The following is a 15,392-nucleotide window of genomic DNA, read 5'->3' on the forward strand; positions in this document are numbered from 1 at the left end:
GGGGCTGCCTCTTGACTTTTCTCTCGTTCCCTTCCGCTTCCTTTTTTACGCGTGTCTCCGGAAAAAAAGCTGGCAATTTTTGCCAAAATGCAACGTTTAACATTTACTTTATAATATCGAGTTATCTGTAGCGAACAGGAGAAAATCAAGGATATTCTAATATCGACAAACTAGAACTAGAATTAAGACTCCAAAGCGATCGATTCAATTCATCGGTTTGTATTACGGCTGGTTTATCAGAAAGCTAATCAATTTTTGAAATAACAAAATTGCGTTAAAAAATGAATTGTATAATAAATTTGGTGGAATGTTAATTTTGTACTTTTAGCGAATATATCGAATTAATGCGGTATTTGTACTTTGAAAATATATATTTTCATATATTTTTATAAAACGTGTATTTACCTATGCGTATGTATATAGCGCGAAGAAAAATCGCACGGGTTTCGAAACTTTGGGAAATTGCTTAGAATCTTGGATAAGGGTAAGTTGTATTTTAACAATGTTGATAAAGAAGCGTAGGAGGATAGAACCACAGAGTGTAACGCGATCTTTCCTCGTGCCATCTGTGGACGAGAAAATTGATTAAACCGAACGCTTTAATATTGCTCAGAAGCGTAAACGATAAATTTATAAAATATTCTATTAAATAATATTAAGTATCATCTATGAAAGATATATAAGATGTGTCTATTTTGCCGAGATATTTAAATATTTCTTTATATGTTGTCCATCTTGAACAACTCGATCGATTAAAAATAATCAATGAAATTCTTTATGAAGATAAAATTGTATGTAACTGAAATATAACATTTTCTATATATTAAATTATTTATTGTAGGGAATATGTCAAAAATGAGTAGAAACGTGAAAATGGGATTCAGAATTACCGACAGTCAACCGCAAGACACGGAGGAAAAGAAAATCGATATACCCGTGGTAGATAATGCAGAATCGAGGTGAATGTCGAATGTGGTTGGATCGATATTTTCGATATTTTTTATTAATAAATTTAAAATTTAGAAAAGCCTAAAAGGAGACAATACAAAGTCATTTTTACGATATTTAGGAAGCAGTTAGTAGCCCGTATCGAGAACATTACTTCATCTATAATCCAACAGATATGTTCGGGTCGATTACCACAAATTTCATACTCATCGGCACGGAATTATGCTACAGTAGACACGCATACTGCCAAAGACAATGATCCCGAGTCGGAATTTCACGAAGAACCTGATCAGAATTCCGAAGAAATCAAAGGAAATGAAACAAGAACGGTGATCAACTTTGCTACTAAAAGAGGCAAAGACAAGTTGGCTTTAACGATGACCGTGATGGCTGCCGCGCATCGTTTGCTAATTATAAACTCGACCATTACAAGACGATCTCTTTATTACGAGCTGAAAAACGATAAAACGTTGAATTTAGTTCCAGAACAGAGTTATCTGGATCAGACTGTGAATCATGTGGCTAATTTACTAAACTGCTCGCCATGGGAGCTCAGTAAGTGTTTAATGAATTTAATCAAATTCCAAGGGATTTAATAATTATTATATTACTTATTCTATTTAATTACGTTAATCTTTGAACAATAAGATTAGAACAATTATTAAAAATCTGTGGAAGTTTAAAAATAATTTGTTCGCGAGTAGCAATCGATGACAATAAAGTAGAAATTACTAGAAATCTATTAATTTTCGCGTGATTATTATATATTATATTACTATTATATTATTGTACTTTGTACGAAAAATTAATTATCTAGATTTGTTGCCAACATCAAAGGGATTAGTAGCTGGTGAATTGACGTTCGCTCTAACTGACAATCGTATTATCGATTGCACGGTGCCCGGGGGTGCCCTTATTCCGCACAATATATCTGAGGTAATTTCCGTTCGCACCAGGGCGAAAATGGTGTTGATTGTCGAGAAAGATGCTGTCTTTCAAAAATTGTTAGAGGATGATTGTACCTCTTCGTTGAGCTGCATTCTGGTCACGGGAAAAGGGTATCCGGACGTGACTACAAGAATGCTGGTTAAACTGCTGTCCGAGAAATTGGAACTTCCGGTTTATATAATCGTGGATGCAGACCCTTTCGGTGTGGACATCATGTGTGTTTATCGGTAAATCAACGATCAAATGATTCGATGAAATTTATAAAGTTTTAAAATTGTAAAAAATCAAAGAAACTTCCAAATAAAAGGAGGGAGATAAAATGGAGAAAGTCGATGAAATTGAAAAATTTTTATTTTAAAATAAACTGATATTTCTTACTAAAAAAAAAAAAAAAAAAAAAAAAAACTCAAGAAAGAAAATAATGAAAAATCTATATAAGGTCATTTATTAAACGTTTATCAAATTTCGCACAGAACCGCGGAGAAAGAGAAAAAATTTCCAATAGAAGTTGAAGAAGATTGAAAATGCACAGAGATCGCATGATAAAATTTCTTTCACGTTTTTCTGAATTAGTTTTGGCTCGGCTGCGTTATCCAGAGAGAGGAAATGCTTGGCCTGTTCGAAGGTACGCTGGCTGGGAATACATCCATCGGAATTGCTCGCTCTGGGAGTGAATACCGTTCCCCTCACGGAATTCGATTTCTCGAGACTGATGGCTCTCGAAGGCAGGCCTTATATGACCAACGCGTTTAGGAAAGAACTTGAAATTATGCGAGCTGGTAAAGCGGAGATAGAGAATGTGTATTCGTCCTCGGGAAGATTTCTAGCAGCCACCTATTTACCTTGCAAGATCAAAGGCAACGATTATATTTAACATTGTTGAATGATACAGGATGATTCGTAATTAAAAATGTACGTGCAGATTGTAGATCGATCAGGTTGATCGACGAGTTTTGTAATTTTCGTTCTTTGAAAAGAAACAATTAATTGCTTTAACTGAAATTTCTGTTAACCTACTGAGGATGAAAATAATAATGCAACGCTTCAATCGTCGTTTCACGTTCGAATTTCAAGTCGAATTCACATTGTAATTACAAAAAGAAATTTCAGAAATTTCTTCCGTATTTTTCTCTTTACTATTTGTCCTTCCGTGTAAGTCGTACAATCGAAATTTTAAAACATTGAACTTTTCGATCAGCCGAATATATTTTATTTCTTAATTTTATGGAAGGGAAATCGTACCATCGATGATACTTGAAAACAGAAATACCTCTTAAATGGACGATTAGTCTGTTGAATTTTCAATTTTGTTGCACTCTGTCTGTAACAAGATTTGTTTTTCTCTTCGTCAATTTGTACTTAACATATCGTCTGCGATATAAAGCTATGAGAAATATAATGTTACCACGAAGCTTGGAGATTGAATTTCTTCTGGTTTGGCTACCTGCTCCCGATAATCGTCATTGCTGTCTTCTAAATTTATTAATTCGGGAACGTTTCGAAACGTTCCCAAATAAATAATACTGCTATCCGATGATTGTTTCGAAATAACCAATGATTCATTCGAGTCTGGTACTGTGATTGTATTTCGTTGACTCTTCGATCTCGTCGCGTAAAAATGATCGCATAACCTTAATGTAACAAAATTACGAAATATTCGTTTCGAAAGTCTTTCGTTTTAATAATCGATAGCCATCGGTACCATTTAGTAAGATATTCTCTTCTCTGATAATTCAATCAAATAATTTACCTATGATTACCAAACGATGGATGAAGCTCCCGTTTTTTATTTCCTTGAACGCTCAGCCATTTACGTGTAGTCTTCTTGCGGGATCGTCGTAAAGACATAATTTTAATTCTCAAAAAGCTTCGTCTGTATAAAATACCCTGAAAATATTATTCTAAAATCTTTTCGGTATTATTTTGGTATACATTCCTTCCAGAACTACGATGTTAATTAAAAAACAAAAGCGAATAGTCGTTATTTATGATATACGATAACCGGAAGTTGTATGTTTCAGGTTCGATGGAACGAAAGAAAACAACAAGATTTCAGGTAATGTAACAGTTTATTGAAAACACTTTTGTTCGCCCGTGGTCAGGGCCGAGTCTCGCTGATATTAAAAAACGCAGAGTCTTAGTAACATGATTATCTCGTGGGTGTTACGTGGAATTATAACGATATCCGCGAAATCGGCGTCTTTAAACGATTACAGCAAGCCTCTTTGAAAATTGATTTTATAACAGTGGTTACAAACGAAAATTTATTCTTTAAGATAGGAAATATTCTTTGCAGGTATTGAAAATTAATCTTTAACGCGTTGAATTACATTATGAAACACATTTGATTGGCTTGACAAATAAAACGTACGAATATACAATTCTGTTTGTAATATGTGGACATATTAAAAATCTGGTAAATAAACGTATGTAATAAGGGAAAATATTCATTTATTTTGACCATTACGAAATGCTATAAAATTAAAAACTTTGATCTATTCGAAATTCCCAAAGTAATAATCAAATATTTTGTCTGAAAATTTTAACAACTTATCGAGCGAGGAATTCAGAAATTGCCAGAAAGAATAGCTTCGAAAAATAATAGATAACACATGGAATATCCTAATATGGATGTATAATTGAATATTAGAAAATGAAATCAAGGACACGATATTTTCGATCATCCAACGTGCTATCACAATAGTTTGCGTTTCACTTATGGGATACTTCGTTGAAACCGATTGAAAACGATCGATTGTTTGGCGTGGCCGATTTCGTGGATGTTCGGTCTCCAGGTCCGTGCGAATATCGTAAAAAACCGAGTGGAAACAATCCGCGTGCCCTCGTTTCCCACGAGAAACTATCGAGAACGCCTCTCTGTCTCTCGATAACGATAATTCACGGCACTCTCGCATAGTCGCTCGCTTGATGATCCGAGCGAATTATTATTATTATAAAAAACAATTGTCCGAGCGCGTCGGCCACACTCGCGGAGCACGATTGAATTCAACGAGTCGCTGGCCAATATTCGACTCAACGCTTCCGAGTATGTTGATCGATTAAACCGAATCTTTGATCATTCAGACGTCGTTTCGAGTTGGCTCGCCTGATGCGATTCACATCGAGGAGTCTGATATACATAAAACGTCGTGACGAGTAGGCCACTTCCGGAAATCAAGTCCAAGCTCTCGACGATATGAACATCGATACGATTGTTTATTTCCTTTGATGTGAGATCGAATTATTAGAAAAAGTGTGAATAAATTTTGAATCAAATTCGATCGTCGAATATAGTAGTGAACATTGTATTTTAATCCTGACATCGAATTTTTTTTATGTCGACGTGTTAGAGTAGTTTCACGAACAGTCTCACAATGAAACATTAAAGAGTACAAGTAAGACATCGTACTTTCAACAGCTAGAAATTCTAATATATTTAGATAGATAACAATTCGATAACAATACCTTGTCGTTCAAGAACCCTGAAGGCTTTGAATATCGTTTACTACCTATTAAGTTTACATCGATTCTCGTGGAGAAGCTTGGACTTAGTTCGGAGCATGCGTTACTCGAACAATTTCGTTTATCGATACCTTATCTATTAATACCTCGATGTTCGAGTGTTATCCGATGACGTTAAAAACGCGTGAAATACCGTCTAATCCGAATAATAATCGTCAATCTGAGTATCACAGATTATCCAAATTAATTTCAAATAGTCTCCTTATTATTATTATCAGTAAATTTTTGTTCTCCCATTACGGATGATACAAACGCTCGCGATTTCTTTTTCATTTTTCTATTTCTTTCTCTTCTTCTTTTTTCTTCTTCTTCTTCTTCTTCTTCTTCTTCTCTTTATTCTTGTATAATTTTCTATCGTCATCTCGAAATCGTTGAACGTCGACGGGCGATTTCGCGTGGTCGGACAGGCGAATACATTCGTCGACATTGTTCGCATAAATTCGTCCGAGTGTTCGCACGGGCCCGATATATTAAACTCGAGTTTCCGCGTCAATTGCAATCTGCATGTCCTGCGTATGTGTCTTCTCTTTCTTTGTGTGTCGCATTTTACTTTTTTTTTTTCTCTTTATTGTATAATATATATATATTTTCTTTTTTTTTATTTTTAATTAATTCTCTTTAGCCTAGCGGCGATAATACGTTACCAAAAGCTTATAGATACCCTTATGCGCTGCTACCAAGGTTTCATTTATTTATTTATTTAATTTTCTTGCGATTTAATTTCACGTAATTCGCATGCTTGCAATTCCCTCTTGTTCTCCTTTCTTCTTATCGCTGTTTACAATTGTTATTTGCCATCGTTTCTTTCTTCTCTTTTTTTTTTTTTTTTTTACTGTTTGCGTGCCTGCCGAGTTCGTGAGACCGATTATCTATATGCCTACAGTTAAAGTTCGCCGCACTTTTTTTTGCCGTTTAATTATAAGTTAATAATTGATTGCGATTGCACGCTCACACTCTCATTCATTCTCACTACCTCATATTCTATCTCTCTTTTATATTCGCGTTCACGCTTCTCCCTTCGTGTTTCTCGAATTTTACTAACCCTTTCTCTCGAATTCATACTCGGGGAAAAGTTGCTCACGAAAACGAAAAAAAAAAAAAGAAAAAAGAAAAAATGAATCTTTTACAACGTGATCTAACAATAATGCGTCTGTCCTTGTCGCGCAATCGAGGAATCCGGTTAGAAAGGATTCAGCGAAACATTTCCTAAGGAATTGCGACGTTTCTTCTCGTTCTCACGAATGCAGGATGATCTCCGCGTCAAATGGCGCCGTTATATTTTATTCAGTATCCTTCCTGGAAAAAATATCGAGACTACGTTGATTCGAATATATTTTCTCGGGCCGTGGAAGAAACGTTCGTGGATTCGAGGGTAGACGTTCAGGTGAATAATTGGTGAGGCAATTCCTTAGTCAGGCGCTGTTACACCTTTTGTACTCTCTACGATCGACATCAAGCACGTAATTTCAATCTAATCGATTTGCCACGTCTACTTATCCGTCCACGCGCAAATGTGGATCTCCTCGACGAGAATTCTTTTCATACGTTGGATATATTTCTAACAAGTCTTTCTCTTCCTGTGATTTCTTAATTTCTCTCTTTGTATCTCGTCGAGACCCTAAGCCACGCAGCCTGACGCGGACGAACCACATCGATCACTCATCTAAGAATTCATTAATTATTATTAGGTAATTTCTTCATCCTCTCCGTTTCTATTTATTATCGTTTGATTAGTTGCACTAGCCTTGATTGTCGGCATTTAAGGGCTGCTTGGCAGGCAGCGTTTTATGGCGACGTGCGACTCTCTTCGTTCGAGCGCGACATATTTTGTGTTCACTTAGTTTTCTCTTATCCTCTTAATCAACTGTGAAAGGAGTCTCGTATCGATCGGACTCGCGAGCGAAAAATATCCAAGTCTCTCAACCCTTTCGCTACGTTTATCATCCGGATGAGGAATAATTCGGAAGAAACTTGAATCGATGGCACGGTACAAATTTCAAAAGACACATAGAGGTATTAATTATATTCGTTAAGTAACGGATCTTCGAACAAACGAATCACCGGAGCGGGTTTTTTTTTCTTTTTTGGTAGCGAAAGGACTAACGAAAGTGTTCTGAAAACAGATCTCGGGAGTTCGATCGATCTCGAACGATTATCCTCCAACATCAACCGCGTCTGAACGAACATCGATCATTAACACGTCGATCGAGAGTGTCCTAAAGCCACGAACATCCGAAGGCGCATTCAATTTTCACTTTGTCAGGACACTGCACATGATCGACGTTGATCGAGAAAAGGAATACGATAAAGGTTCGTTGCCCTTGACGAGGTTCGTCCTCTCGAACGAGCTAAAGTACATGGTGAACCTGAAACGTTATCCTAAAGCCTCGCGTCGCTTAACTTACTTAACGATAGTTAGTTAATCTGGAAACTGTGTGTTTATAGTACAACTTAGCGATATAGTACAACAAACGATCAACGATAAACGGGAACACTCGCGAACCTCGTCGAGGGGAACGTGTCCTGCATCAAGGGATTCATCGAGAGACGTGCATACGGATATATACAAATATTCAAGGATCGAATGTGAAGTTTGGCAAAAAGGGATCAGGTCGATAAAGGGCTAGGGAAATACATTTTTTTCTCTTCCCTTTCTGTTCTCTTCTTTTCCTTGCTTTTACGCGCAAGTAACATTATGGTACATAGACTAGGCGCAAAGCTGTACAACACAAAACTTAGCACTAGGCGTTCGTTTTCAAAACGATGAAATAGGTCGGTACCCCTAGACAAGCGTCATCGCACAGGCGTAACCAGCTGTTCAAAAAATCAGGATTGCACCGATATATCTGGGACGTAGACTAAGAAGACAGACGGTCGTGAAACGCGAGCCTGCAAGCTCTACGTAATACGTCGTGATTTATTGAACTTAGAAATATGACTCGTTCGTATAGAAAGAAGTCTACATCCTCGAGAATAACTGTTCCTCGATGAAAAAGGCGGGTGGGTGGGGGGGGGGGAAGCTTGCAAGCTTCTTTGATAAGCTCGAAAGCGGAACAATATATATAAACGGCATGAATGTCTCGAGCGGTGACGAGTGTATATGGTGGAAGATCGATATAAAAAACATGAAACGCGAGCTTGCAAGCTCGCGCTAAGCTCGATACGCTCGATCGTCGTTCGCCGAGTATCCTCCGTGTGTCATCGATCGTCATTCGATCTCAAAAGTTTCGCTGTATAAAAAATGGAAAGAGCTTGCAAGCTTGCGAGAAGCACGACACCATTTGCCGATTCTCTTCAATTTTTGTGTAATTTCTCTCGTGGATCGTAAGAGATAGATCTTAAGATGAGAAAACGCGTGAGTCTCGAGCTTGCAGAATCTGAAAGTGTCCAAGCGCCACTGAACTGTGTCATAGTTCTCTGGATGGCTGGGGTAGATTCTAAACTAGAAATTTATCCGGGGTGCGCGTCCAAAGAGCAAAGTGAAAGTTGTTCGTAGCAAAGAGGAATCCGCAGGCTGATGCAGGCGACTGATACATAACGTTATTTAACGGTGTTACTTATACAAACACTAAGTTTACATCATCCCTCTCATCATCGCTTGTTTTCTACGCGTAATCATTCTCTGCGTCACAAGCATCCTTGACTTCGATACAGACTAGCATTAATTTTAGTCGTTTCGTTATTTTTTCTTCTATACGATTCTTTGCTATTTTTGTTTCGTTCGCGTTTTCGTTGGTCTGATACGTAACGATCAGGACCAGTGTATTCCGTGACGTCCGATATATCTATTTACTCGAAGCTAGTCTAGTCCTGAACGACGGCAGCCTTCTTGACGAGCATCCAGATCAATCTGGGATGTATCAGAAGTAGGCGAGCTAGAGACAACGAGGGAGCGTTCGGCTTGAGGCACTAGGACGCGTCCAGGGCGAGGCACTCTGCGAGGAAGTCCTCCATGGAACGATAAGCGTGTTCCAACACACCTGATAAGGCGTGGTCTTCGTCCGCGTAACTCTGTTAAATTTAAAAAACCGTTGTTTAAGATATAATTCAAATACACCGTATGAGATTCGAATGTTTTAAATAAGTAAGATATCTGTGAAGATTTTATTAATTCAGTCAGTTATAATTAAAGAAAAGCTTCGAATAAATCGCATACCTGGTACCTGAAGATGATACCCGCTTCGGACAGAGCCTTAGCGAAGGCGACACCGTGCGTATAAGGCGCTGTAAGGTCGGCTAGACCGTGAAGAAGGTAGAGACTATGACTGGGCACCAACCTTGCACGCTGGGTCAGGTCAGCCTCTACGTAACCTTTGTAGTTCTCTGCTGGGGCACCAAGGATTCGCTCCGTAAACGCGGAATCTATACGAAAAGAACATAGCTCTAATCTAGTAAATTTTATACAATAAAAAAAATGGTAGAAAAAACTCGTATTCCCTTCAGTTCGCTCCGGGGAATATTCTCGATTTATACAAAATGCAGTAACTCACTGTAATAGAGCCAATCCGCAATGGGATTCACAGCGACGCCACACTTGAACACGTTCTCCTGGCTACCCAACACCATGGCAGTCACGTAGCCGCCGTATCCCCAACCCCACACTCCCACTCTCGTGACGTCCAGGTACTTCAGAGTCTTTAGCAAGTGCCTCAGTACGGTCAACTGATCTTGAACCTCGACGCCACCGATTCGCCTGAACAGATCTCGTTTTCCTTGACCTCTAGCGCCACGAACATCCAACCTGACATAAACTACATCGTTGTGGCTGGACATGTAGGTCCCCCAGTCGATTTTAAATCGATCAGTCACTGCTTCGCTTCCTGGACGACCGTTCACTTCGACCAAGACAGGAAATGCCGCGTCTCTGAGCTCCTCTCGCCACGAAGGTGGTAATAATAGCTGCACTTGTGCCTTCCAGCCTTGAGGTAGGGGTACCTGAAGGATCAGTTTAGTTAAGAGTAGAAATGTGTGAAATAGACATCGATAACGAAAGTTTATGAAAAGATGGACTGATTGATATTTCTGGCAGACTCGATATAATTTTATTAGATCTTTTCATTTGTGCAAAGCATATACCTCGAAGCTTCTTCGAGTCGGTAACGCCAGCTGAGAAAGCTTATCTCCCCGTTGGATTCGCGTGTCATATAACACGCGAATCATCTTGTGAGAGGTCATCAAGTGGACACCGGCTAGTGGAAGGCCTGGACCTTCGCAGTAGAGAACGTAGTAACCCTGAGTTTCGTCGCCGTTTGGTGGACTTACGGACGCACCAAAATGCGTACAGTTGGTGTAGTAGAACCTATAAAACCAATTTATCGAATATCTTATTAGAGAATTGACGCGATCGATATTTTAATAGCTGATAAATTCGTAGGAGTTAACGTAGTTGTGCGTAATTTTAAAGCCGTAACTCGTTCCCACCGATATAGTTCTACGTTCTTTCAAAGTAGGTTGTATTTGCATAGCGAGATACCGTTGGCCTAGTTCTACATCATTTTGTATTTAAAGCAAATTACGTGCACCCTATAGTTAGGCTTTGACATTTGATTCTTCCAGTCTGGATTTAACTTAGAACACGAAAAATGTAGTAGATAAATACGTGACATTCTTCCTTTAATTTTTTTGCTAGAAATTCTATTAAAATATGAAATATCTTTTTGTTCATTAAAACGAGATCCTGATTCAGACACAAAATTTCGAGGACTTCAGTAAAGTAAAGTCAAATATAACACGAACTATTTACGTTCTAAATACATAAGAACCCACCTACTGCTCCATAGAACTTCGCCGAGATCACACGTGACGCAGAGCGGTTCCAGACGTCGAGGATCATCAGCAGTAGGATCACGAACGACATAAAGATGTCTCTGACCTGGCCTTCTTTCTCTAGTGCCCAAATAATACACCAAATGGGCTTTCGTGTCCCATGCTAAGATTTCACTCACCTTAAATATCCAGAAAAATATGTACAACGCTGATTCTCAATACGATATATAATAATTAATTTATTAATTTACCTCACCTCGTAACGACCGTGAGATAGGACCGCTATCCTTTGTTGTGTTAAGGTTACGTGCTTGATGTGGGTGAAGTGCTCTTTATCGCCTTCCTGAACAGCAGCTAGGAGCAAGAAGCTGTCACCATCAGGGGCGAATAGGGGATGAGGTTGTGCGTCTAACCATTGTCCTTCTGGCGCTCTCTCGGAGTGAGTCTCCTCACATTCCCACATTGGTGCTCGACAAGCGGATACCAACGAGAGATTCTGCGATCTGCTCATCCAGACAACCGCTACTTGGCTGGAGTCGTCACCCACCCAACCCGCAGATATCAGATAATATTCTCTGCAAAAAAAAAAATAAATTCTTTCTTCATCGATTCATTTCCACATTTTATTTAGCTCGGAATAGGATAAGGAAGGCCTATGAATAAGATGAGACAAATTTTAAACAAGTACCAATTTTTCAATTATATGAAGGTACTTCTATCTTGTTTAAAAATAACGCTCTTTCCATTGACTTAGGTAAAATTTGGTGCATTTGTTATCCAATTAGAAGCAGTATCTGCCAAGTAGTATTTTGTAACACTAGATAAAACATAATTCTCCTCAAACATAATCCTCGCCAAACATATAATATACAGAATGTAATAGAATAAATCGAGTGTCAATAACGCCACGAACTTTCTGAATGATTAGTTAAATCAAAAATATCTTTAACAATATCTAGTGTCTTTTTCAATGAATTTTTAGAAATGTTAGTAGCAGAGAGTGTGTTAATTATCTCAGAGTAGTTTACGCATACGCAATTATCCTTGAAAGCTTTTCTTCAACTACTTACTGCCCGTCCAAAGCAGGTGGCGGCTTCAGCCTCATCCTGAAGAGGGTCGTCGAGTTCGCTGTTCCATTTCCATTATAGGAGTTGGTCAGGTTGCTCAATTCCATGAGCCACAGATCGACCTCTGGATTGAACGAGCCGGGAGTAGGATATCTAATTGACCTCGATGGTGGGAATGAGCCTCTCCTAGGCGTGGACAAGGGACTGGAACTGGGCCCATCCTGACCCGGTTGGCTACTGAACCAAGGGAATTCCAGGGCAGTGACCTTGGTGTCATTGAAGCTAGCAAAGAGAAGGTGCGTGCCATCGGGACTAGGCCAGGTTGCTTCTGGCCGCGGCATCACTTCTTCCTGGTATAACCAGTCTGGCACGCCATTATAAATTACTCCAGGGACACCTGTATCGGTTATCCGCACGTCTTCCGCCGCGGAGGGTGCTATCCTCACGTAAATATCATTCTCAGAGATCATCAGGAGGCCAGACGTGTTACCCAACCAAGTTGCGTGTTGTAATCGCGTTTGCTGCATTCTCCCCGACATGTGTAGACGAAGAGGCGTGTGATGGCTGAAAACAGCAAACAGTGCGTGAGGATATACGAGTAAATATAGCTTTGATGGAATAGAAAGGTTTTATTGACGGACAGTTTACTTACTCGTTCGTGACGTCGTAGACTGTGTAGTATGCGGTGAAGGTATTTCTGTACACCTGCAATGATGAAATCGTTTGATTATTTAGCACTTTCGGAGAATTTAAAGATTTCCGAGGTTTCTACGTTGTCGTGATTTTATAATTTAATAATGATTCATTTATATATCGATATAAATTTACGAATTGGATTATAAACATAATTTCTCAATTCTTTTTTGCATTTGAAAACACTGCTTTAAGATAGTTAAATAGTAATTAGTAGTAAATTATATTTCAAATCATTTGGTTTAATGCAACGACAGTGGGCTCTCTAACGAGGCGAAAGCCTGCCTAGTTGTTCCTCGTATTTTACATTACTCACCGGCTTGACATTGTGTTTGAACAACACAAAACGCAGATCACCGCTGCACTGGTAGCCTTGAACGTTCAGCTGTCTCTGGAAATAAAGCCGGCCAAGATTTACGGGCTTATGCATTTTCCATTTTCTGTGTTAGCGCGAATTTTACGACCGTTAACTGACCTCGTAAAACCAAACGATTCTCAAACTTTCAAGAACAATCCCTCGAAACATAGATCCACGTGCAATGGCCGTTTTAAATCAAAAGCAGTACGACGCGATGTTTCCATAAAATTATTCCTCACGTCCTCATCACGCTTTTTAATTATAATAGTCCGCTATCAGTAACGTTATGAATCTTATTGCATTGTTTAATAGATAATCGCTTCCATTGTACGCTCGTGAATTGCTGTGCAATTGGATTATGCACTAGACCAGAGTTCGATATCTATTTCTGACCAGAAAATGAAATGGACGAGTTGTGTGACGATTGAAGTGTGTTTTTCTGGTCACCAAATCAATGTGATGTATTTGTTCGTTGACTGGCTATAAAAATAAAGGAACAAGAACGTTGGACTTGTTTCGCCTCAGCGAAGCAAAATCATTTCGAAGAATTACCATCTTCTAAAGCTACACATTCGCTGGTTTAAGAAGCATTTATTCCGGAGAGATTACACGAGTACTTTTACGCGAGCAAAACTACCTAATGCAATCGAACGATCATACATTTATCAAGTACAATCTTCTATCCAATTTCATTAACATGAACAGCAAGAGTTCTCCATCAGCAAGCAAGAAGAGCCTCGTCTATAGTCGAGCATTTAATACCCTGACGTTTGGGTTCTTTGGAATCGGCAAAAGCAATGATAGCGATCGTCACCGCTCGCGTTCATTAACCGCGATCTTACAACCCAACCACTGGAAAACATTATTACCCTCAATCGTATTTCATATTCCTCGTCGTCAGATGAGAAGGATCCTTCGTTAACGGCTAGTAAATTGACATTCTCGCTTCTCAAATCTCCTTCTCCGCTCTTATACGAAATTTCCGAGGTATAATAACCAAACTTCGTCGGTATATTGTGCGAATAAAATTGTATTAAAAAATTATAATGAAAATATGAAATGCAAAGAGACCAATACTCTCAGACTCGAGTGACCTACATCCGTGCGACATTTTTTAATGAATCATTTAAAATTGATTAAAGTTTAGCTGTTAAATTCTGTCTGTGTCTGTTAAATCCCATCTATTAGAACATAACCATCAAGAACATGATTGTTCTTACAACGAATATTCCACAATTTCTTCAGTTCCTTTCTGTTTTTACTTAGCTCGTTATCATTCTTCTTCTTCTGCCTTCGTTTTAGTTCTCGATCATCTCTCGCTCACCCCACGGGCACGCAGGATCGTTTCGTGGAGTGAAAATACAATAGCACTGAGATGAGCGAAGAAGAGAGCGACTCCCTTTTCCCTCGAATAAACCGGCGAATGCCTTAAATTTCGCCGTATATACGGGCTACTCTCTGTGTTTTATGACGCGCCCCGGGCAAAACTCTGCCCGATAGATAAGACGATGGACGTTTGATACTCGACGGTTAATACCGTTTATTGCCATCCCTTTTCTCGTTTTATGTACATCATACGGAAAAATTTTAATAATTACATATATAGAATGTAGCATATCCCACAGATTTCCATTATTTTCAAATACGTATATATATATATTACATACAAATGCAAGTTAAAATATATGTATATATTTAAAAAATGTCACGATTGAAAATAATTTGATCCTGTGTTTAAAGAAATATCAAAACCGTTGAAGAGGCATTTCCAAGAGCTGGGAATACGAAATTATAAAGTTAATATTGTGTGGTCATCGCGGTGTGTTCCGAAGACCAACGTCCAGACGATAAGAACAAAGTTAACTGAAAGAATTAATTAACTCGACAACATACCTTAGCGTCATTAAATTCTGTTTTACGTTTGAGCAGAAATTTTTCGTTTCAGTTGTTAATTTGCATTGTTCATTCAGCGTTTAGACGAGAATTCAGATGAGATCGTTCCGTGGTCGAAGTTTTTCCTCTCGGAGGAGGTCTTTACGTTTAATTGTTATTAACCTCAGGCTGCATTCCGCCAGGTTGGTTTCCACGTG

The 15,392-nt window shown here is 38.8% G+C and overlaps 2 protein-coding genes across 6 annotated transcripts in view; one reads left to right on the forward strand and one right to left on the reverse strand.

Moving 5' to 3' along the window:
• Positions 1-846: 846 nt before the first annotated feature.
• On the forward strand, positions 847-4,109 carry Mei-w68 (meiotic W68). The gene is made up of 5 exons (XM_072020524.1): positions 847-959; positions 1,070-1,503; positions 1,766-2,123; positions 2,470-2,808; positions 3,918-4,109. Exons 1-4 carry the CDS (start codon positions 847-849, stop codon positions 2,768-2,770), a joined length of 1,206 nt encoding a protein of 401 aa, XP_071876625.1. The 3' UTR covers positions 2,771-2,808; positions 3,918-4,109.
• Positions 3,947-15,392, reverse strand: part of LOC139996286 (A-type potassium channel modulatory protein DPP6) — a 119,739-nt gene continuing 108,293 nt past the window's right edge. For all 5 annotated transcript variants that reach the window (XM_072020563.1, XM_072020564.1, XM_072020562.1 and 2 more), the window contains 9 exons: positions 13,261-13,335; positions 12,904-12,956; positions 12,255-12,815; positions 11,436-11,759; positions 11,185-11,358; positions 10,495-10,717; positions 9,909-10,353; positions 9,575-9,780; positions 3,947-9,429 (listed from right to left, as the gene is read on the reverse strand). In XM_072020563.1, the coding sequence (XP_071876664.1) occupies positions 9,328-9,429; positions 9,575-9,780; positions 9,909-10,353; positions 10,495-10,717; positions 11,185-11,358; positions 11,436-11,759; positions 12,255-12,815; positions 12,904-12,956; positions 13,261-13,335 (2,163 nt within the window). In that variant the 3' untranslated portion in view covers positions 3,947-9,327. The remainder of the gene's footprint in view (positions 9,430-9,574; positions 9,781-9,908; positions 10,354-10,494; positions 10,718-11,184; positions 11,359-11,435; positions 11,760-12,254; positions 12,816-12,903; positions 12,957-13,260; positions 13,336-15,392) is intronic.

This window comes from Bombus fervidus, chromosome 17 (genome assembly GCF_041682495.2).
Source record: "Bombus fervidus isolate BK054 chromosome 17, iyBomFerv1, whole genome shotgun sequence".
Taxonomy (NCBI): Eukaryota; Metazoa; Arthropoda; class Insecta; order Hymenoptera; family Apidae; genus Bombus; species Bombus fervidus.